Here is a 24,031-nt window from a genome sequence, read left to right on the forward strand (position 1 = left end):
TGGCAGAGAAAAAGGCTTACCCATCTTACCAAGGGTTTGGAAAGACAGATGAGAAAGAACATGATAGGATGAGGGTTGCTACTGTGGCTTACATAGGAGAGAGATGTATTTCTTTACGTAAAAGCCTGGGCCGGTGATCCAGCACCACTCCACGGTGTCGGGAAGGTGCTCCTTCTATCGTGTGGCTTCACTTTACAAGGCCTCCATTCCCTCATGGCCCATGGCCTCATGGCCCACGATGGCAACAGCCATGTTCTAGCTGGCCAGGCAGAGGAAGGGATGAAGAAGGGGCCAAGAGCATGTGCAGGTTCTCTCCAAAGGCAAATTCCAGGAAGCTGACCTCCAGCACGTGTACTTACATTTAGTTGACTGGAATTTAGTCACACGGCCACACCTGGATGTCTCGAAAGTCGAGAGGTGCATTATGCAATCTCGATATATACACCCAGCTAAAAATGCTACAACTTGGGGAGACAGGCAGTCAGCTATTGGGGAAATGAGTGAATCTCAGTGGCAGTGGATAACACAGGAAGTGAAGTTAAGAGGACTCCTGATTTTGACTTCCGTCAGAGGACTTATGGTGGTGACGTTATTAAAGAGAACACTCGGGGCACCTGGGTGACTCAGTGGTTGAGCGTCTGCCTTCGGCTCAGATCATGATCCTGGGGTCCTGGGATTGAGTTTTGCATCGGGCTCTCCCCGCAGGAAGCCTGCTTCTCCCTCTGCCTGTGTCTCTGCTTCTCTCTCTGTGTCTCTTGTGAATAAATAAAAGAGAAATCTTTAAAAAAAAAAAATAAAGAGAACACTGAAGGAAGAAGAGTTTTGCAAAGGTGACCATGAGTTTAGCTCTTGGCTGAGTCAAGGCACCTGTTGGGTATTGATGGAAACGTCCAACAGGCGGCTGGATGGACAGATTTGGAACTGAGGAGGGCAGTCAGGACTAGAAATATAGGTTAAGGAGCTGCCACCATCTAAGCGATCATGGAAACCATGGAAGTGGATGACACTGCCACTAAGTTAGAGAAGAAGGAAGGCCAAAGAAAACCTCTGATAAGACTGCATTTAATGTGGCTGTTGTGGGGGTGATGGTGAGGGAAGCCGAGGGACATGATCTCAGAAGAGAGATTACGGAGAGGTCAGAAGAATAAAAGGCAATCCTGGCGAGTGTGGAGTCACAGAGGCTGTATCAGTTACTTAGCGCTGTGTAACAAACACTTCAAATCTTAGGGGCCCAGAACAACAATGGTTTAAGATCCCTTTGATTCCGTGGGTTGCGTGGTGGTTTTCCCTTCTTGCCTGGGTTCACTCGTGCAGTCGGCTGGTGGCTGTGGCTGGGTGTGTGTGAGAGGGCCCCATTCACATGTCTGAGGCTTTGGTGCTAGTTGTCAGCCGGGCCTCTCTCCACATATGGTCTCACTAGCCCAACTGGTGCCACATTTACCAGCTGTGTGAGCTAGGGGCAAGTTATTTAAAATTTCCAGGCCTCAATGGCTGCATCTGTAAAGTGGTGGTAGTCATATCTGCTGTATTACAGGGGGGTGGTTATAAGGAAGAAATCTAAGATAACGTCTGCAGAGCCCTCAACCTCCTATGTAAGAGGCACTTGGTAAGTGGTAGCTATATATATGTATTATGTGCATCTGGCTGTATGCATAAAATCAAATAAGATAAATGTGTAAGTACATGGTCTATAAAGTGCAAAAGAATGTTAGGCAAGACAGTATTTGGCAAGTCTAAGAAAAAAATGCATCCTATTAAGAGAAGGAATTCTTACATTCTTATAGTGTGTGTGTGTGTGTGTGTGTGTGTGTGTGTGTAAGGGATGTGGATGGTGTTAAGGAAGAGGAATTTTATTTGATTTTTATTTAATCCTCTGTTGGTTACCATTATCATAGTCAAAAGCTGTGTCAAGATTGGCAGTGGATCCTTATATAGCTTTTTCTATTAGGAAGTTTATTAATGCAGAGAGGAGTTTTAATCATAAATGCTTGGATGAACAGATTTTTCTCTTTAAGAAATGAGTATTTGAATTCTGCAGTCTTAAAATTTGACAGCATCTTTTTAAAATCTAATAAAAAACGTGACAGTTAAACATATTCATAGTTTATTATTCCCAGTATATACAGCTGAATGACTAAATTTTTATTTTATTTATTTGCTCTTTTCGTCATTCATATTTTAAGATTTAATTTTAAAAATGCATTATCATTTTTTCCCATGTATGCAAAGGCATGCATACGTGCATATGTGAGTGTGATATATAAGCAATAGTAAAGATCAACAAGCATCTATGTCTATGTGTTACGAAAGCTTACGAAAAAAATGAAGAAATAGACAATAAATTGTGTTTTCTTTTAGTGATTTAAAAACATGTTTTAAGTTAAATTTAAGTAAATAGTAAAATTGAGAAATGATCAGGAGGCAGGTATATTTTATATTTATAGGAATCTTTAAAAAGAAGAAGATAGAAATTTCTTTAGCATAAAAGCTCTATATCTAGAGTTTTCCCAGCACATCACAGAAAAAGAATATGTTTATGTTCTGCTTCTCTGATGAAAAATAACACTGGTCTTAAGCTTTCAACATCAAAAAGGCTCATGATTACTCCCCAAATGTGTTTATTTCCAATGATTCAATTTAACAAACTCAGATTGAGCTCCTGCCGAATGCCAGGCTTCATGCTAAGTACCAGGGAGCCAACGTGATTAAGAGTTCCTTGGCTCAGGAAGGGGAGGGGGGAGACCCAGACACAAATAACAACAGAATGGTGTAGCTGGTGTGTACAAAGCACTGCATAGCATGACCGATGAGGGTGCGGTAAATTCTGCTCTGCGTGAAAGACTTGGAAAGCCGCAGGGAGCCAGCGACTGTGCTGCTGATTCACCTGCCTGACCTTGCCTGTAGCTCACCTTCATCACTGTACCCCCAGCACCTAGTACAGGGCCTACCTAGATGGGCACCTATGAGGGGCTCCGGAAATATCTGTAAAATGAATAGATAATTTGGGCCTCAACGGATCATTAGGAGTGAGACAGAGAAAACAGCGTGCACGAAAGCATATTTATTACTGTCGTTCACACATTTTCTTGGCAATTCAGAATAGAGCATTGTTTTTCATGCTTTAAACATTATCTCCTCTGTTCTTTATTTAGGATATTGACAGCACAGATCAAGACAGATGGTGTGAATATATTATGTACCGAGGCCTGATCAGGTGAGCAGAGGTTTTTGGTTGTTGCTGTATTATCTACTATTACTGTGATCTTTTGGGCCTATCCTGGAAGAAAAAACTTTATAGAAGCCATTCATTTTGTTGCTTTTTATGAACATTGATTCGGCTAGTTACACAGTTTAATTTTTTTTTCCAAGGCATGGCCTAATGATTTAAAAAAGAATAAATAGTAGAGTAAATTAGGCTTAATTACATGAAAAAGGATACCATGTGAGTTATTAAGCATGATGAGCACATAACTATAAACACATGTTAGGAATGACACCAGTTTGGGCTGTATGGCACGGTGGAGACATGGGCCACAGAGTAGGAAAGCCCTGGGCTGAATTCCAGCTTTGCCAAGTTCTAATCATGTCATTTTGGGTAGGTTAACTCACTTCCTGGAATCACTGCTATATGGGGTGAGATCTATAGGTAAACTATATTTTAAAAAATCACCCCATATAGGGGCATCCCGGATGGCTCAGCAGTTTAGCGCGGCCTTCAGCCCAGGGCGTGATCCTGGAGACCCAGGATCAAGTCCCATGTCGGGCTCCCTGCAGGGAGAGCCTGCTTCTCCCTCTGCCTGTGTCTCTGCCTCTCTCTCTCTCTGTCCCTCATGAATAAATAAATAAAATCTTTAAAAAAATCACCCCATATCAAAAAGTGAATATTAGCCATATATACATACATTAGTGTGTGTGTGTGTATATATGTGTATGTATATATTCATTCCAAAATATTATACCTAAAGGATCTTAAAATTCCAATATGTAACTGTGTAAATCTGTTTGGAAGATACTATTTCCTTAAATAAAGCTAAAGCAGTTTAATACCAAAAAGGAATAACCATTTAGTTTTTCATTTGTTCATTCCAAGTATTTATTAAATACCTATTATATGCCAGGCATTGTTCTAAGCATTGGGGGTCTAACAGAAACAAAGCAAAATCCTTGACTATCATAGAGCTTACATTCCAGTAGAAGGAGACAGAAAATAAGTATATAAGAAAGAGAATGACAGGTGGTGATAGAGGTGATGGAAAGATGGATGAGGCCAGGTAAGAAGGATGGGGATGGGGAATCAGGGTGGGGGGGGTGGCTGTGGTATGAGCCAGAGGAGGGGCAGCAGCCTAAAGAAATGAGGGAGGTCACCTATGGATATCCTGGGAAGGGCCCTGCCAGCAAGAGGAAGAGCAAGTACAAAAGCTTGAAAGTTTGGGTGGCAAATGCCTGGTATTTGTTGGCAACAGTGAGGAAGCCAGTGTGGCTGGAGTAGAGTGAGATGGGGAGTGGGGGTAAATGAAGACAGATCATGGAGACAATGGTCCCTCCACTTATAGGATTCTTCAATCAAGGGAACACATTGGAGATAGTCTCTGAAACTCCCAGCTCTCCTCCTGCTGGTACACAATCTGTTCGGACATACTTGACCTGAAGCCTCTAACCACCCTCCTCAGGACAGTGCTGGGAACTGTGGTGTGGGCTTCTATGAATGGGCCTCTCTGGGCCTCAGCCTCTTCTCACACAGACCAGTTCATCACCCAGAGGTGTCTTAGCAATTGGCTACTTGAAGTTAGGGTTGATGTTGAACTGATCACCCCTAAGTAGCCTTATATTTTAAGACCTGTGGTCTACATTTATGAAAGGAAATAGTTGCCTTCCAGGGATGCTACAGAATCATAGGATCAACTTCTCCCTGATTTGAGATATGGTTTGTTCAGTTATGAGTCATAGTCTAGTGAGGACAAACCGTTATGTGCAACGGTTCTTTACCTTATTTGTCATTCAGCAAGTACTGGTGGAGCACAATGTACGCCAGGCACCAGGGGTGTAAGCAGTAAACAAAACAGAGAAGGGTCCCTACCCCGGCAGAAGGGAGAACGACAATAATTCCCTGTTGTCATATTTTCGGAGGTGGTGGGTACGGTGGGAAACACCTGGGCAAGATAAGGAGCATCCAGAGCATGGAGAGGGGGTGCCATTGTGATAGGGGGTGGGGCAGGTCTTATCGAAAAGGTGACATTGGAGCTAATTTGAAGGAGTGCGTCATGTGGCTGAGAGAAGACCCTTCCAGGGACCAGCTAGTGCAAAAGTCCAAAGGAGGAGTGCAAATGTGTCCGAAGAAAAGTGAGGCTCGTGGGACTGGAGTGTGTGTAGGGGGATGAGGGTGGAGGAAGAGGTAAGGGGGAGTATATGGGCAGGGAAGGAAGGCAGCAGGTCACGTAAGGTTCTGTGGACTCTTATTAAGAACTTTGGATATGGTTATCTTCATTGGTTCCTGAACAATTCCATGGGGTCCTATGCTTACTGGGATGAGACAAGGAGACTCTTTCTTTCTTTCTTTCTTTTTCTTTCTTTCTTTCTTTCTTTCTTTCTTTTTCTTTCTTTTCTTTTTTTTTTGTATTTTTTTTATTGGAGTTCAATTTGCCAACATATAGTATAACACCCAGTGCTCATCCTGTCAAGTGCCCCCCTCAGTGCCCATCACCCAGTCACCCCATCCCCCTGCCCTCCTCCCTTTCCACCACCCCTTGTTCATTTCCCAGCGTTAGGACTCTCTCATGTTTTGTCTCCCTCTCTGATATTTCCCACTCATTTTCTCTCCTTTCCCCATTATTCCCTTTCACTATTTTTTATATTCCCCAAATGAATGAGACCATATAATGTTTGTCCTTCTCTGATTGACTTATTTCACTCAGCATAATACCCTCCAGTTCCATCCACGTCGAAGCAAATGGTGGGTATTTGTCATTTCTAATGGCTGAGGAATATTCCATTGTATACATAGACCACATCTTGTTTATCCATCATCTGTCGATGGACACCGAGGCTCCTTCTGCAGTTTGGCTATTGTGGACATTGCTGCTATGAACATCGGGGTGCAGGTGTCTCAGTCTTTCACTGCATCTGTACCTTTGGGGTAAATCCCCAGCAGTGTGATTGCTGGGTCGTAGGGCAGGTCTATTTTTAACTCTTTGAGGAACCTCCACACAGTTTTCCAGAGTGACTGCACCAGTTCACATTCCCACCAACAGTGCAAGAGGGCTGCCCTTTCTTCACATCCTCTACAACATTTATTGTTCCCTGTCTCATTAATGTTCCCCATTCTCACTGGTGTGAGGTGGGATCTCATTGTGGTTTTGATTTGTATTTCCCTGATGGCCAGTGATGTGGAGCATTTTCTCATGTGCTTCTTGGCCATGTCTATGAGACAAGGAGACTCTTGAGATGCCAAGATAGTTCTGGTTACGCTAATAATTCAGAAGCTCCAAAAGGCCTAGAACATGCCCACGTGGCTGCAGGACAGATAGCTTGACTAGTATTTTGGTGTTTCCAAAGGGTTAAGGTGGGAGAGAGATGCTAAAGTGTTATGTATAAAGTATGTGACATCAGATTAAAAACAGTTTCTGTTTACATTCATATTAAAGTGGTTGTTTCAATGGGGATATTAGAATTTCTAGAAAACAGTTTATGATATAGACTGAAAAAGGTATAAATTGAAGTTGTAAATATTGTTAGTTGCCAAGGAACAGTGATATTTATAGGACCCGTGCCCATAATAGCTAATCATTTGGCTCTGTATACTTGCCGCCCAAGACCTTTATCACCTCTCCTTGGAAGAGTAGGGTGGCGTATTTTTAATATATAAATATTTACATATATATGCTAAATATGGCTGGGCGGCTTAAACAACAGAAATTTATTTTCTCACTGTTCTGGAGACAGAGATACAGAAAGAGAGCATGTGCAAGCACACATACTATATGGCGTCTCTTCTCATAAGGACACTAGTCTTATCGAATCAGGATCCCATCCTTGTGACCTCATTTAATTTAATTACTCCCTGGAGGCCCCATCTCCAAATATGGATACACTGGGGGTTATAGTTTGACATACTAATTTGCGGGTGACACAAACATTATATTCATAACAGATGGAAAGGTAACAGAACTAGAACAAGAAAATCCTAAACTTTATATGGAACCACAAAACACCCCCAATACCAAAGCCATCTTGAAAAAGAAAAGCAAGGCTGGAGATATCACAATTCCAGACTTCAAATTATATTACAAAGCTATAGTATTCAAAAGAGTATGATATTGGTACAAAAATAGACACATAGATCAGGAGAACAGAATAGAAAACCCAGAAATGAACCCATAACCCATGAGTGTGGTCAACTCATCTTCGACAAAGCAGGAAAGAATATCCAAAGGGAAAAAGTCTCTTCCACAAATGGTGGTGGGAAAACTGGATGGCAACATGCAGAAGAATGAAACTGGACCACATTCTTTCACCAAACACAAAAATAAACTCAAAATGGATTAAAGACCTAAATGTGAGACAGGAAACTGTAAAAATCCTAAAGGAGAACATAAGCAGCAACCTCTTTGAGATCGGTCATAGCAACTTCTTTCTAGATATGTGTCCTGAGGCAAGGGAAGTAAAAGCAAAAATAAACTACTGGGACTGCATCAAAATAAAAAGGTCCTGCACAGCAAAGGAAACAATCAACAAAGCTAAAAGGCAATGTACAGAATGGGAGAAGATATAAAAGATATTTGCAAAAGACATATCTAATAAAGGGTTAGTATCTAAAATATATATAGAATTTATAAAACTCAACACCCCCCAAAATGAATATATAAAAATGGGCAGAGGAAATGAACATTTTTCCAAAGAAGAAGACATCCAAGTGGCCCAACAGACACGTGAAAAGATGCTCAATATCACTCATCAATGGGGAAATGCAAATCAAAACTACAATGAGGTCACCTCACACCTGCAGAATGGCTAAAATAAAAAACACAAGAATAACAAGTGTTGGCGAGGAAATGGCTTAAAAGGAACCCTCTTGCATCGTTGGTGGAAATGCAAGCTGGCGCAGCCACTGTGGGAAACAGGAGATTCCTCAAAAAGTTAAAAATAGAATTACCATATGATCCAGGCATCATATTACTGGGCAGCCAGACCCCAAACGACAAAACACTAATTCAAAGGGATATATGCACCCCTATGTTTATAGCAGGATTATTTACAACAACCAAATTATGGAGTCAGCCCAGGTGTCCATCAGTAGATGAATGGACAAGAAGTGGTGTATATACACAGCGGAATATTATTCAGCCATAAAAAGAATGAAATCTTGCCATTTGCAATGCCATGGATGCAGCTAGAGGTTATAATGCTAAGCAAAATAAGTCGGTCAGAGAAAGACACATACTATATGATTTCATTCATATGTGAAATTTAAGAAAGAAAATGAATGAACAAAGGGGGAGAAAAAGGAAAGAAGGAGGCAAACCAAGAAACACCCTTAACTGTAGAGAACAAGCTGATGGTCACCCGAGGGAGGTGGGTGTGGGGATGGGGGAAACAGGTGATGGGGATTAAGGGGGACACTTGCCGTGATGACCACAGGGTGATGTATGGAATTGTTGAATCACTATATTGTACATCTGAAACTAATATTATACTGTTAAGTAACTGGAGTTTAAAAAAATACCCAAATGAATGAAGTGAGGGAGTACTGTTTTTCAGTTTCTGTCCATAAAACTAATTCTATAAACTTGATCTCAACCACCTAATTCAGTGTCCTGCACTTAGTAAACACTTAATAAATACCGGACAATAAGAGATTCCTTGTTTTAGTAGACAGTTTGGATTGTCTTCAAGGACTTGTTATTTTTATTTATTTATTTTTAAGATTTTATTTATTTGTCAGAGAACTAGAGAGACAGAGAGGCAGAGGGAGGAGCAGGCTCCCTGGAGGAGCCTGATGTGGGACTCGATCCTGGATCCTGGGATCATGCCCTGAGCAGAAGGCAGATGCTCAACCGCCGAGCCCCCCAGATGTCCCTTCAAGGACTTTTAGAAGGCCCTTGAAGGCAGTGTCTAGGAAATGAGTTAGAACTTTGATCTCAGAGATTTGATAAATAACAAAACCTAGATTTACTAGAGACGGTGACCTAGAATTACAGGGAACTGCATAGATCTGGGCCTGAGCTTAGACACATAGCTGAACCTGTCAGACAGCTCTCGCCCATTCTGACGGGGTCACAGCTCTCTCCCTTCACGGTGGGCGGGCTCGCCGCCTCCCTGGGCCCCAGCTCTGAGTTTCTGTCTCTCTTTTGTATGTGGCTACAGGTTTTGTTTTTAACGTTTCTCCTCCTACTCGTCTGGCTCTGGCCCCCACCGTCTTTCACCTAGACCATCGTGGGGGGCCTGGTCTCCTTCCTTCCCCCCTTTCCACTGGTCTCCCTCCTTCCAGCCTTTCCACTGGTCTCCCTCCTTCCACCCTTTCCCCCAAGTCTGTTCTCTGCACGGTTGCCATTGCATTTCTGCACAGAACCGCTTGGATTTCCATCTCACTCTCAGAAAAATATCTGCAGTCCTTAGAGGGGTCTGCAAGGAGCTTTGTACCATCTTCCATCCCCAACATCCGCGCAACATCCGTCTCCTACTGTGTTTGCCCTTATGCACTCCACTCCAGTCATCGTGGAACTGGCCCTCAAAAAGGCCAAGCACATGGGCACGGGGGTGGCTCAGTTGGTTAGACATCTGCCTTTGGCTCAGGTCATGATTCCAGGGTCCTGGGATCAAATCCTGAGTCAGGCTCCCTGCTGAGCAGAGAGTGTGCTTCTCCCTCTCCTTCTGTTCCTCTGCCCCTCCTCCCCACTCATTCTCTCTCTCTCTCTCAAATAAATCAATCTTTTTTTTTTTTTTTTTTTTTTAAAGCCAAGCACATTCTCCTTTGGGACAGTTGCTGTTCCCTAGTTCCCTATCCCTAGAGCACCCTTCCACCAATACCTGTATGGGTTGTTTCTTTACTTCATTCAATCTTTTGCTCAAATGTCACTTTGTCAGAGCTGTGTGCTCCGACCATCTACTCTACATCAGCAACCTCTGCCACTTAGCATTCCCTGTCCTCTTGTCCTCTTGCTTATTCCCCGGGGTACTTAGGCACTTTTCACCACTTCACAGATTTTATACGTACATACACATTTAATTTGTTCTCCCCAACTAGAATGAAAGGTCTATGAGGGCAAGGGTTTTGTTTGTTTGCTGTTTCTCCCCCGTATCTAGAATGATGCCTGCATGTAGTAGGGACTTGAGATGTATTTGTTCACTGAATAAGTGAATGAATGACTGAAGCTGATAGTTTTTTTTATAAAGAGGCAAAATATAAATAAAATTGGTTGCCCATGGTTCCCCCGTTTTTCCATCTGGGCCTCTCTGTAACTGTTTGGATAACATCTATAAAATGCTTTGATTTCCTGGAGAACTGAAAGCTCTAAGCAAAAACAGGATGTGCAATTTTTTCAGACGTACAAAAGCTTTTATTCCAGACTTGTAAATGTGGGTGAAAATATGCATGTGGTATTTGAATTTTTAAAGGTAAGAAAGAGTTTAGGCTTATCCTCCTGTCATCCTGAAGAACTCCTGTTCCTGATGCAAAACATAATTGTATGATAGGTGATTTGTAGAGATAGAATATTCATTAGTGTGTGTTTAATTAATTAAATCTGTGTGCATGTTCCGTATTCATTTATATAATAAAAGCAATATTTTGATAAATATTTGGAGTAACAAATCAAGCTAATTCTAGTGACATACAGAGTAGAGTTATAAATGGTAAATTGGCCTAATAATGCAGGTGATACCTATTAGATCTCATCAGATTTCTGTGCGGTGATAAAACCTTTACAGACTGTTTCTATTTTTGCCGCAGATTGGGTTATGCAAGAATCTCCCATGCTGGACTGAGTGACTCCGAAATTCAGATGGCCAAATTTAGGATCCCCGATGATCCCATTAATTACAGAGACAACCAGAAAGTGGTCACAGACCAGAGGAAAGTTCCAAAGGAGATTCGTTTCAATCCTAGGTGAGTGCATTCCCTTCACGAGGCATCACATCCCCTCTAGGGACCTAAAAATTATCTATCCCACGATGAATTTCCAAATTATGTATGGTTCTAGAAGTTTGTTCAGGTAAGGGAACTCATGGTTAAAATGATAAAACCCTGCTCAGATTAAAGTTAAGTTATGGTCCCTGTTTTCTGGGATGGAGGAACATGCTCGGGTCCCAGGCTCAGGTGAAAAAGATCACATTGGCATCATCACCATCACCATCACCACCGGAATGATAGCTAATATTTGAGTGTTCTGTGTCCCAGACCCTGTTTTAGGTGCTTCAGGTATTATCTCAATTAATCATCATTGGATTGGTCCTCTCATTATCATCATTTTATAGGTAGGAAGTTCAGGCTGAGGAACATGAAATAACTTCACTAGGGTTATGTGGCTCATGAGTGACGGAGCTAAGAAGGGGGAAGGAGACCTGCTAGCATGGTCGGGTTGCTGACATTCTCAGCTCTGGCTGCACACTTGACTCACCTGGAGAGCCCCACGCCAGACCAACTCATCAGGACCTCTTGTTGAATTTTAAAAAATTGTTCTCAGGTACTCTGATGTGCAATTAGCATTGGAGCTACGTAGAGTGGATAATTCATTTCTGTTGCAGAGATTCTAGAATGTGAAATAGATTTTGTTGAGTTCTAAACAGAGGTTGTCGGAGAAACCTATTTGCAGCAGATTATGTGCTTTGGAGTATGTGTTCTTTTTTCTTCCCAAGACTAGATAATGAGAAGAAATGTCTGCATAAAACCAAGCCCAGAATATCATCTGTGTTATTATTATTTGACATCTCAACTACTTTTACCAGCTAATTGCTGAGGAAACTTCTCAGACTTCATTTTATTTGTTCCCGGGGGGCGGGGGTGCTGAGGAGAGGGATGGTGGGATTTAGCTGTTTTCTTTTTCTTCCTTGTCTCTCCTTACAAGAAAAAACTGTACCAAAGCGTAGGGAATGAATGTAAGAAGAGCTATAACCAGGTCTCGATTGCTTGCATTACCGTGTTTGATCTTACCCCTGTGTATGCAATATACCCATGAAGAGCATGGGCTCTGGGGTCAAGCTACCTGGTTCCAGTCCTGATTCTTGCCAGCAAACAGCTGGGTAACTGTGAGCAAGCTGGCTAATCTCTCTAAGCCTCAGGTCTCTCACCTGCAAAATGGGAAAAATAGTAGTGCCCGCCTCCTCAGGTAATTTGAGGATCGAAGGAAGCACAGGGCTCTTAGAATAGTGCATGGTGATACGTGTGATTTTTTTCCCCCTATTCATACGTTTGTGTTGCCCATATACTCTTGGCGCATTTCAATAAAATTGTTTGGAAAAAAAGGAATAGTGCCTGGTGAATGCTTAATAGGCAGTGGATACAATAGCAGCAGTAATATTTGTAGTAGTCACAGAAGTGAAAATAGAAAGCTTTCGGGGATCCCTGGGGGGCTCAGTGGTTTAGTGCCTGCCTTGGGCCCAGGACGAGATTCTGGAGTCCCGGGATCGAGTCCCACATCGGTTCCCTGCATGGAGCCTGCTTCTCCTTCTGCCTGTGTCTCTGCCTCTCTCTCTCTATCTCTCATGAATAAATGAATAAAATCTTAAAAAAAAAAAAAGCTTTCTTCCTCTTGTTGACTGAAGGTGCCTTCTTACATGGAACCTAGAAAATCTGGGAAGCAAAAGGTTCCCGTTTCTTCATTCTCATATACCAGGAGTGTTGAGAAGTCCAAATAAAATATTTTTAGCTAATCACAACTGCAGATGGATCCAAACCACCTGTGAAGGGAGCTAGAGCTGTTTCCCCACTGTTTAATTATGAAAATAACAGAAGCATAAGCAGAACGCTTTTCTCAATTTTTAAAAATTCCACATATATATGAGCATTTACTAAATAAAAATAGTCAAAGAATACTAAGTTTATCAAAAATCCCATTCCTTAATTTAACCAGTACTCATTGAATACCACGATGCCATCACCATGCTAGGCCTTGTGCTAGATATTAATAGTAGGATGAAATGGTGAATCAGACCAAGTCTTTGGCCTATGGAGCTTATGTTCTAGTAGGGAGATAAGGAATTCAAACGTTTTCAACTGTAATAGTATCGGATACATCTTTGCTTTTTATGTGCATATGTATCTATATATCACACAATTACCCCAACTTTATAAATGTATAAAACATATATGTACATATGTGTCTGTATATTCAATTTATTCATCTAATTTTTCTTTTTTTTTTTCATCTAATTTTTCATCCAGGTAGCATATGATGAGCTTCCTTCCATAATAAAGTATTCTTCTGAAAATGTCTTTAAATGATTGCATAATATTCCATTATATGGATGTACCAAATATAGCTAACCAAGTTGTTTTTGCACATTTGTTCTCTCATTATTATAAGAAGTTTTCTGGGGGCTCCTTACTATATCGGACATATCCTTGATTACTTCTCCAGGACTCAGTTCTAGTCCTAGAATAGCAGATCAAAGGTGCTATTTTTATATTCCTTATATTGTTTTGAGATGACACAATCAAAAACCTATCTCCTGTGTTATGGAGGTTATTTGGCTAATGTGATTGCTGATGAAGAAAAGGAAGTCAGTGGCTTTGTTCAGGTCTTAGCTTCCTTGTTAGTACCTTTTGTATTTCATCACACCAGCCAGAGGTATATAATTAATTATTCATCAGCAAAGTAGTTGTTCAGCTATAGCACCTGTAGAAGACTTAGAAGTTAAAATTGTGCCAAAGTAGATTACATATGCATTAATGTGACATAAATAACATTTCAGGTTTTATGATCCCTTCATCTATAAAATGGATATTATTCAAACTGAAGATTAGAGAGGAAATCCAGAATTATTTTCCTCCAATGTTATCATCCAATAATTCTTAAACAGTTGTGCTTTTGGAATGATTCATAACCATGGAAAGAGGACTTTGAAGGTTAAAATTGTAGTCTCCCTTTTCCATATACATGAATCCTTTTTTATTTCTTCATTTGCTTATTTTGTAAATTGATCACCTCACTTTTGGTTTTATAATAAATAAGTAAAACCAGAATAGATTGTGATCGAAATTTTATTTAAGACTGTACCTTTCTGAATGGCTTTTACATGTCATTTACATTTTTTTCTTTTTTTTAGATTTGGATCCTACAAAGAAGGACACCATTATGAGAACAATCATCATTTTCATATGAGTACACCCAAATACTTTTTATGAACTATTTAAAACAGGATTCATTGACTGGCAAGTCTAAGGAAAACAAAAGTATGTAAGAAGAGATGAATGAAAGTGGGGAACTACACACAAAGAACCTCAATTTTGAAAAACATATGCTATTTATGCAGTGGGAAATTCTATCGGTTTATAAAATATATCACTAAATAAAGGCATTTCTCTAAATTGTTTTTCTTAAGGTTCTGATTAAATATAGAATGTGGGTAATATAAGAAAGTTTTACTACTAGAGATAAAATCATAAAAATTTCTTACCTTTTTAATGCTTAAAAATAGGAAACTGATTTATTGATGAGCTAGAAGGGCTACTTAAAAAATCAAGCAGCCTTAAATTCCTGTTGGGACAAAGCAAGGAAAAAATGTTTAATGATTAAGTCTAATTGTTAGAAGAAATATGTGTTCATATAACTGTTGTTGACTCATCAGGAGAAGCATGGCCACCACCATCCTTCCTGGAGCTATGATGGAATCATCTGTCTTTTCTCCCTTCTTTGCATGACACCCTGTGGTGTTATCTGCAGTCAGGCCCCAGCTGTCAGGGAGCACCTCAGCCCACAGAGGCTTCCCACAGAGTTCATTTGCTTCCTTAGAACCAAGCCCGTAGGTAATAGGGAGAATTCAGCCCCAAGGCATCATCTCTACAGGGAATAGTAATTTATTTACATGTTTATAGAGGCACATACCATCTTAGAACTACAAAAGGCCCTAAATGTTGTTTTATCTTTTTGGGGTGAAGATAAAAAAGGCAAGAGAGAGAAATTCAAAGGTTTTATGTCACAATCTAAAGGGCTTCCTTAGATCTATTTAGTAAACATGTATTATTAAGCACACTGCCATATACAAAACACTATGTCCCTGTGGTGGTTTGGAAATAGATCTACACTATCCTTCAGGGATCACTTCAGTAGTTCATTTCTAGAACAGTTTCTCTGAATATATAGAGTACCCAAGAAGTTGTGGGGTTTTGTTTCATTTTATTTTGTTTTTAGAATGTGTTTGAACTTAACTATCAATTAGACTGCTATATACTTAGGGTGTTATATATTAACATCATGGTAACACAAACCCAAAACCTATAATAGATACACAAAAAGTAAGGAGAAAGGAAGCCAAACATAACCTGATAGAAACTCGTCAATCATGAAGAAGGCAAAAGAAGAAGAAAGGAGCAGAAAAGAACTACAAAAACAGAACCAACAACAAAATGGCGGTAAGTACATACCTATTATTACTGAAAATGTAAGTGGCCTAAATGCTTCACTCAAAAAACATAGGGTGGCAGATTAGTTTAAAAAAACAAGACCCAGGGACGCCTGGATAGCTCAGCAGTTAAGCATCTGCTTTTGGCCCAGGGCGTGGTCCTGGAGTCCCTGGATCGAGTCTCACATTGGGCTCCCTGCATGGAGCCTGCTTCTCCCTCTGCCTGTGTCTCTGCCTCTCTCTCTCTCTCTGTCTCTCATGAATAAATAAATAAAATCTTAAAAAAAAAAAAAAAAACACAAAACAAGGCCCACCTGGATGCTACCTACAGGACACTCACTTCAGATGTAAAGACACAAAACAGACTGAAAGTGAAAGGTTGGAAACACATTTCCCATGCAAATAGAAGCCAAAAAAAAAAAAAAAATGGAATAGCAATACTTATATCAAACAAAATAGATAATATCAAACAAAACAGACTATGTAGCAAGAGACAAAGGAGGGCATTATATAATGATAAAGGAATCATTCCAACCACAGAGTGTAACATTTATAAATATCTATGCACCCAACATTGAAGTACCCGAATACATAAAGCAAATACGAACAGACATAAAGAGAGAAATTGATGGTAATACAATAATAGTAGGGGACTTTAATACCCCAGTTACATCAATGGATAGATCATGCAGGCAGAAAATAAGGAAACAGTATCTCTGAATGATACACTAGACCAGATGGACATGACAGATATATAGAGTATATAGAGAACATACCATCCCCAAACAACAGAATACATATTCTTTTCTAGTGTACATGGAACATTCTCCAGAAGAGACCAGACATTAGGCCATACAACAAGCCTCAATAAATTCCAGTAGACTTAAATTCATACCATGCATTTTTTCAGACCACAACAGTATGAAACTAGAAGTTAATCACAAGAAAAAAACCTGAAACAAACACAGAAACACAAACATGGAGTCTAAACAACATGATACTAAACAACCGATGGACCAATGAAGGAATCAAGAAATAAAAAGTACGTGGAGACAAATGAAAATGAAAATACAATAGTCCAAAATCTTTGGGATGCAGAAAGAGAAGTTCTAAGAAGGAAATACATAGTGATACAAGACTACCTCAGGAAACAATCAGTTCAGATAAACACCCTAGCCTTTACATCTAGAGGAACTAGAAAAAGAAGAACAAACAAAGCCCAAAATGAGTAGAGGGAAGGAAATAATGTGAGAGAAGAAAAAAATGACAGAGACTGAAAAAAAAATCAATAAAACCAAGATTTGTTTCTTTGAAAAGATAAAATTGATAAACCCTTAGCCAGACTCATCAAGAAAAAAAGGGTGGGATTGTGCCATTTGGGACAACACAATGGATGTAGAAGTTATTATACTAAGTGAAAAAAGTCAGGCTGTGAAAGACAAGCATGTGACTTCAATCATGTGGAATCTAAACAAATGAGTAAACAAGCAGAAAGCAGAACCAGATCTGTAGCAACAGACTGATGGTTGCCAGAGGGAAGGGAGTAGGGAGCTGGGGAGTGGGGGATTCCAGTTATGGAATGAATAAGGAATAAGTCATGGGAATAGAAGTAGGGAATATGGTCGTTGACATTGTAATAGTGCTCTATGGGGACAAATGGTAGTAGCCACCCTTGTGGCGAGTGTGGCATAACGTATAAACCTGTCAAATCACTATGCTGTACACCTGCAACTAATGTAACATGGCGGGTCAACTATATTCAAATTAAAAAAAAAACATTTTTAATTAAATAAAAGATAACATTTCCACAAATGATTTGGCACTTCAAAAAGTGGAGCCTACCTCTCCTTTTTTGAGTGTGGAATCGACATAATGACTCACTCCTGATGAAGAGAGTAAAGTCGAAGTGATGGTGTGGGACTTCCAAGCTTAGGTTATAAGAGGTATTTTGGCTCCTGCCTTTGTCTCACTCTCCTGGGTCTGAGAGAAGCCAACTGCCATGTCATGAGCAGCCCTGAGAGCACTGAGGAAAGGTGGTGAAGAACTAAGGCCTCTCTCCAATGGCCATGTCAGCGAACCACCTCAGATGTGGCATCTCCAGCCTCAGCCAAGCTTCAATCTCTACTTTGGCCCTAGCTGACATCTTGACTGCAACTCATGAGAGACCTAAGCCCAATCGTGTAGCTTGGCTATCCTAAATTCTTTTTTATTTTTTATTTTAAGATTTTATTTATTTATCCATGAGAGACACAGAGACAGAGAGAGAGAGGCAGAGGCACAGGCAGAGGGAGAAGCAGGCTCCCCGTGGGGAGCCAGATGCGGGACTCAATCTCAGTATCCTGGGATCACGTTCTGAGCCAAAGGCAGACACTCAACCACTAAGCCACCCAGGCGCCCCTGCCCCTAAATTCTTAACAGACAATAACTGTTGTTTTAAGCCACCAATGTACTGGGGCAACTTACTATGTATCAGGAGATAAGTAATACAGCCCTTGAACCTGTTCCTGTTTGGGGAACTTTGAGAACAGGATGACAGCCAATGGGTTACTTAGTGTCTCTTACGGCCATCGTCCTGTGCAAGCACAAGGTGGTGGTGGAGGTGCCACTTAACTGAAAAGACTCACTCTTTTCTCTGGAGCCCAAGTGCCAATTTTGGGAGACAGAAAGATACAAACCCAGCTTGAATAGTAGCTCCTGACTACTGACCCTCTGTTGAGCCAAGGGCTTTATCAACATTATCTCCCGACAGCAACACTGCAAAGTTACATGATCTAGATGCCAAATGAGGTCTCCTTACCTTTCAGCCTGGATAAGATGGCCAGAATCCTAACTCTGCTCCCTCCTGAAGACACTGTCCTACCCAAGATTTCTGTGAACTGTGGGAGGGTAAAGGGCAAGGGGCACATTTTTACAGTTTCTCTCATTTATTTTCCACTGGCCTATTTCAGTTCATAGATGGTCTCTCTCTTGCATTTCTGACTTGGGTTGTGCTACGATGCAAGGTAAATGCAAAGAGAGAGTGCACCTTAATGCAACTAGCCAGTGCCTGGCACTTGGCAGGGGCTCGAGAATTCCCGAAGTTCTGGGGAAGACAGATCTACAGTGACAGTCCCACCTCTACTGTGACAAGCGAACACGGAGCTTGATTCTTCTCCTGACTTCCTCCAAACAAAGTAAAACAAAACACTCTCGCCATGTATTTTAGTGGGTAGCATATTTTTCTGAAGATCTTGGGAAGACAGAGAGGAGTTTACAGGATCACAACCCAAGACACCCTTAAGTGGAGTAGATATTCCTTTGTTTTACAAATCCTTTGTCTCCTCTCCATCATGTAGTTTAGGAATCTCCCTCTTAACCTTCTCTTTCCACATTAACCTAACTTTCCACATCTACCCTAAATATCTGTTAATTTCTGATGCGGACCAAATTATCCCTTTGTCTTTTTTTTTTTTTAAGATTTTATTTATTTATTCATGAGAGACACAGAGAGAGAGAGAGAGAGAGAGAGAGAGGCAGAGACACAGGCAGAGGGAGAAGAAGGCTCCATGCCGGGACTCAATCCTGGGTCTCCAGGATCATGCCCTGGGCTGAAGGTGGCGCTAAACCACTGAGCCACCGGGGCTGCCCAAATTATCCCTTTTTCTTAGTCTTCTCACTCATCAAGCCCTTGGGACCTACTTACATCTCAAATGGCTTCGCCCAGGTGGAGATTTCAATACTCCTCTCTCAGAAAACAGAATAAGCAGCAAGTTTGAACACAGGTAAACTCAACCTACCACAGTTAATGTATAGAACAGTGCCCCGAAGCAACTTCAAATTACTCATTCTTTTCTTTTCTTTTCTTTTCTTTTTTTAAAGATTTTATTTATTTATGCATGAGAAACACACAGAGAGAGAGAGGTAGAGACACAGGCAGAGGGAGAAGCAGGATCCAGGCAGGAAGCCCGATGCGGGACTCGATCCCGGGACTCCAGGATCACGCCCTGAGCCAAAGGCAGGCGCTCAACCACTGAGCCACCCAGGGATCCCTACTCATTCAAGTACGCATGGAAAACTTACCCAAATTGCCCACATGCTAGGCCAAAAAAAAGCCCAAAATTCAACAAATGTCAAAGTACTGAATGAATACAGAATATTTTCTCTCATGAAAATGAGACTAAGCTAGAAACAGATGACAAAAAGATAATGAAAAATCCCTAAGTATTGGAAATAGAATAACAAACTTCTTAGTAACCCGTGGGTCAAAGAAGAGCTCACAGTGGAAATCAGAAAATATTTTGAACTAAAGAGTAATGAAAATACGGCATATGGAAAGATACAGGTAGCTTATATAGACCACTGACCCCCTATTGAGCCAAGTGTTTTACTAAAATTATTTCCTGTTAATGGGCATCATGAAATGCATATTTCATGTATATCTGTTTATCTATAGCTATTTATATCTATGATATATATAGGTATCTATGTATCTATGTATGTATGTATGTATGTATCTATCAATCATCTTCATCTTCTATTGTTCTGTTCTCTGAAAAACCCAGACTAATAGGATATCAAGACTGAAAAGAATGTCAAATGAAAGTAAAATTATAGACCAATCTCTGTCATGAGCGTGGATGCAAAATTCTGAAGAAATATTGGCAAACCAAGTCCAGCATTGATAAAAAGATATGCTATGATTAAGTTAGGTTTATTCCAGGGATGCAGGGTCAGTTTAACATTTGAAAGTCAACCAATTCTCCACCTCAACAATATATGTAAAGATATATTTAAGAAAAGTGTTTGCTAGAACTTGATACCCATTCATCATTAAAAAAAAAAAGATTTTCTTTATTAAGGAAAGAGAGAGAGAGAGAGCAAAAGGAGGAGCAGAGGGGGAGGGGAAAGGAGGGCAAAGAATCCCAAACAGACCCTGCACTAAGTGGTGGGACCCCCATGGGGCTTGATCCCACAACCTTGAGATAATGACCTCAGCCAAAACCAAGTTGGATGCCTAACTGACTGAGCCACCCAGGCACACCACCCCCCCATTTATTTATTTATTTTTTAATGTCTCAGCAATCTGGGAATAAAAAGAAAATTTTCTTTTTCTTTTTTTTTAAAAGAAAATTTTCTTAACTTAATAAAGCATATGTACAAAATCTTACAGGGAACATGACACTAGTGAACTATTGAAAAAACTATGCTTTTTTTTTCTTGAAATCATGGCTTTTTGGTGAGATCAATGAATGCCTGCTATGACTACTTCAATTGTATTAGAGGTCCTAGCCAGTGCAATAGGGCTAGAAAAACAAATACAAGATATTAGAATTGGAAAAGAAAAAATAAAATTGTCATTATTTCAGACTACATGATTGTTTGTATAAGAAAACCCATCAGAATCTACAGATAAACTTTTAGAATTACTGGAAGCAGAAATCAAATGGAAAACACCCATGTTAGGAGACACCGGAAATAAGTCAGCACTCAAAAGAACTGCAAGCCTGCTTCAAGTCATTCTAAGTCCTTGTTCCTTAAAGTATGGAACCACGGACCATCAGCATTGTATTAGAGTTCTCCAGAGGGACAGAACCAATAGGATGGAGAGATAGATGATAGATGAAAAATGGATAGATAGATGATAGTTAAACAGATAGATGATAGAGATAGATATACTAATCTATACTCATGGATTTATTATATGAAATTGGCTCAAACAATTACAGAGACTGAGAAGGCCTGTAATCTACCCTCTGCAAGCCAGAGACCCAGAAGACCTGGTGGTATAATTCAGTCTGAATCTGATGGCCTGAACCAGGAAAGCCAATGGTACTGTATTCCAGATACAGTTTGAAGGCCTGAGAGCCAAGAGTGCTGAGGGCAGGAGAAGATCCATGTCCTACTTCAAGCAACAGGCAGGAAGAAAGAAAGCATAACTTCTCCTTTCTTCCACCTTTTGTTCTATTCAAGCCTTCAATAGGCTGGATGATGTCCATCCATATTGTAGAGGGAGATATACTTTACTGAGTCCACAGATCTAAGCGCTAACCTCATCCAGACACACCCTTGTAGAAATACACAGAAATGATGTTTAACCTGGGCATCCTGTGGTCAAGTTGACACATAAAATTAACCATCACAACCGCTGACATCGCTGGGAGGGACTTGTTAAAAAAAATGGTCTCAAGTCTTGCCCCAGTTATACTAAGTTAAAATTTGTACTTTAACAAGATCCACAAGTTATGTAGTTTGAGAAGCCCTGTTCTTGGTGCGCCAAAAAAATGTCAAGCCCTGATGTTCTCTGGATGGCTCCTACCCCTAGACACCTGGAAAAAATAAGTAAATAAGATATGATAAAATAAAATGTAATGAATAATCCTCTTAGGAGGAAGATAAGAGATCTCAAATTATCTCTACAAACAATTTTCATACACAATGTCTGCTACACAGAGATGACTGAGTACAGTAGGAGGTAAGACACCAAAAACCATGACCAGCAGAAACAACAGAACAGACATACTGATACAGACTATTAAAAATTATGCTTCCTGTGTTCAGGGACATAAAAGCCATGCTTGAACACTCTAACAGAAACCAAAAACTCAAAAATGATGTGACATATTTGAAAAAAGAATTCTCCAATTCTCAAAAATAGTATAACTGAAATTGAGAATTCAGTGAAATTTTGTTGTAAAGATTTCATTTATTGGGCACCTGGGTGGCTCAGTGGTTGAGCACCTGCCTTTGGCTCAGGGTGTGATCCCAGGGTCCTGGGATCGAGTTCCGCATCGGGGTCCCTGCAGAGAGCCTGCTTCTCCCTATGCCTCTCTCTCTGTCTCTCTGTGTCTCTCATGAATAAATAAATAAAATCTTTAAAAAATAATAAAGACTTTATGTATTTATGTGTTTATTTTAGAGAGAAAGAGAGAGAGAGAGAGAGAGAGAGCACGGGGAGGGGCCGAAGGAGAAGGAAAGGGCAAGAATCTCCAGCAGACTCTACGCTGAGCTTGGAGCCCCACATGGGGCTCTATATTATGATCCCAAGATCTTTTTTTTTTTTTTTAAGATTTATTCATGAGAGAGAGAGAAAGAGGAGAGACACACAGAGAGAGAAGCAGGCTCCATGTAGGGAGCCTGATGTGGGACTTGGTCTTGATGACCCCGAGATCTTGACCTGAGCCGAAACCAGGAGCCAGATGCTTAACTGACTGAGCCCCCCAGCCACCCCTCAGTGAAATGTTCTAATATCAGAATAGAAAAAAGAGAAGAGCTGGAAGACAGGTGAGAAGAAACTCAGATCCAGAGATGGAAGTCTTCCAAGAAATGGAGATAAGGGGAAAATTCAAATGCATACGTTTTATTTTTACGAAGACACTATCTTTTGTCTACCTAGAATTAACGGTATATTGAATAATCTCTTTGCACCTTTACAGTAGTGGGCCTCAGAGTATTGTGCTTTGTGTGAGTCAAAGGATGCACCTTTCACCAGTTTTAACAGGAAGTCATGGAGCACTAGCATGTGATCCCCCTTAACCCGATGGTCATTATTCCAATGCGAGTTTAGTAATTCGGAGTGCCTCTAACCATCTAGTCAGGCAGATGCTTGCTGTTGCTGCGTCCCAGGGGAAAATAAAGACCCTGATGTTTTGGGTGGGGTGAGGGTGGGCCTCACAAGGTCTCTGATGGCTGGGCCCTCTGAGCAGACCTGCTGGAGGCTAAGGTGTATGGTAGATTGGGGGCGGGGGCTCCAGGGGACTGCTTGGGAGACTTTGAGAAGGTGCCTAAACTGGAAATGACTAATAAGCTGGCAACCCAGCGAGATACAACAAGCTCTTAGCTCCCCTTATTTTGAGGGTTTCTGAGGAAATCTATGGATTAGAAATTAAATCAATTCTACGGAAATTTGGGGTTCCTGTTAACGATAACACCAGAGTTCATATTCTGTAATTGAATATAGGATGACTGGGAGTTCTGGGGACTTAATTCCTCCTCGATTGTAGCTTCCTTTGTTTGTAGAGAAGGAAAGTGTACAGATTCGTCATGTTTGCACTGCTTGCTGGCAGAGTAAGACACTCTATAAACATTTTTTTTTTTTTGCCATAACAGAAACTTTCTAACAATATCCCTGTAAACATTTCCCAACATTTCTGGCAGTTTTCCATTTAGATTTATTTTTTCCCTTTAAAAAATGCAGCTAGCTAGCAGTATGTTGAATATGGCTTTGGTTTTCTTTTTCTTTCTTTCTTTCTTCCTTCCTTTCTTTCTTTCTTTCTTTCTTTCTTTCTTTCTTTCTTTCTTTTCCAGATTCCTTTTAAATTTGAGAATTCACTTGTTTCTTGAGGATGCCTTTAGGACAGGTAACATGGTAATATGTTTGTGTGCCCCCCCAAATTCATATGTTGAAATCCTACTCCCCAGTGTGACGGTGTTAGGACGTAGAGCCTTTGAGAGGAAATTGGGTCATAAGGGTGGAGCCGTCGTGGGTAGGATTAGTGCC

General features: G+C 40.6%; 1 protein-coding gene across 2 annotated transcripts in view; it reads left to right on the forward strand.

The window, feature by feature from the left end:
* The window catches only part of CWH43 (cell wall biogenesis 43 C-terminal homolog), a 60,676-nt gene extending 46,150 nt beyond the window's left edge, over positions 1–14,526 (forward strand). For both annotated transcript variants that reach the window (XM_038556058.1, XM_038556059.1), the window contains 3 exons: positions 3,153–3,214; positions 10,946–11,101; positions 14,260–14,526. In XM_038556058.1, the coding sequence (XP_038411986.1) occupies positions 3,153–3,214; positions 10,946–11,101; positions 14,260–14,338 (297 nt within the window). In that variant the 3' untranslated portion in view covers positions 14,339–14,526. The remainder of the gene's footprint in view (positions 1–3,152; positions 3,215–10,945; positions 11,102–14,259) is intronic.
* Positions 14,527–24,031: the final 9,505 nt, after the last annotated feature.

The sequence above is a fragment of the Canis lupus genome, chromosome 13 (genome assembly GCF_011100685.1).
Source record: "Canis lupus familiaris isolate Mischka breed German Shepherd chromosome 13, alternate assembly UU_Cfam_GSD_1.0, whole genome shotgun sequence".
NCBI lineage: Eukaryota > Metazoa > Chordata > Mammalia > Carnivora > Canidae > Canis > Canis lupus.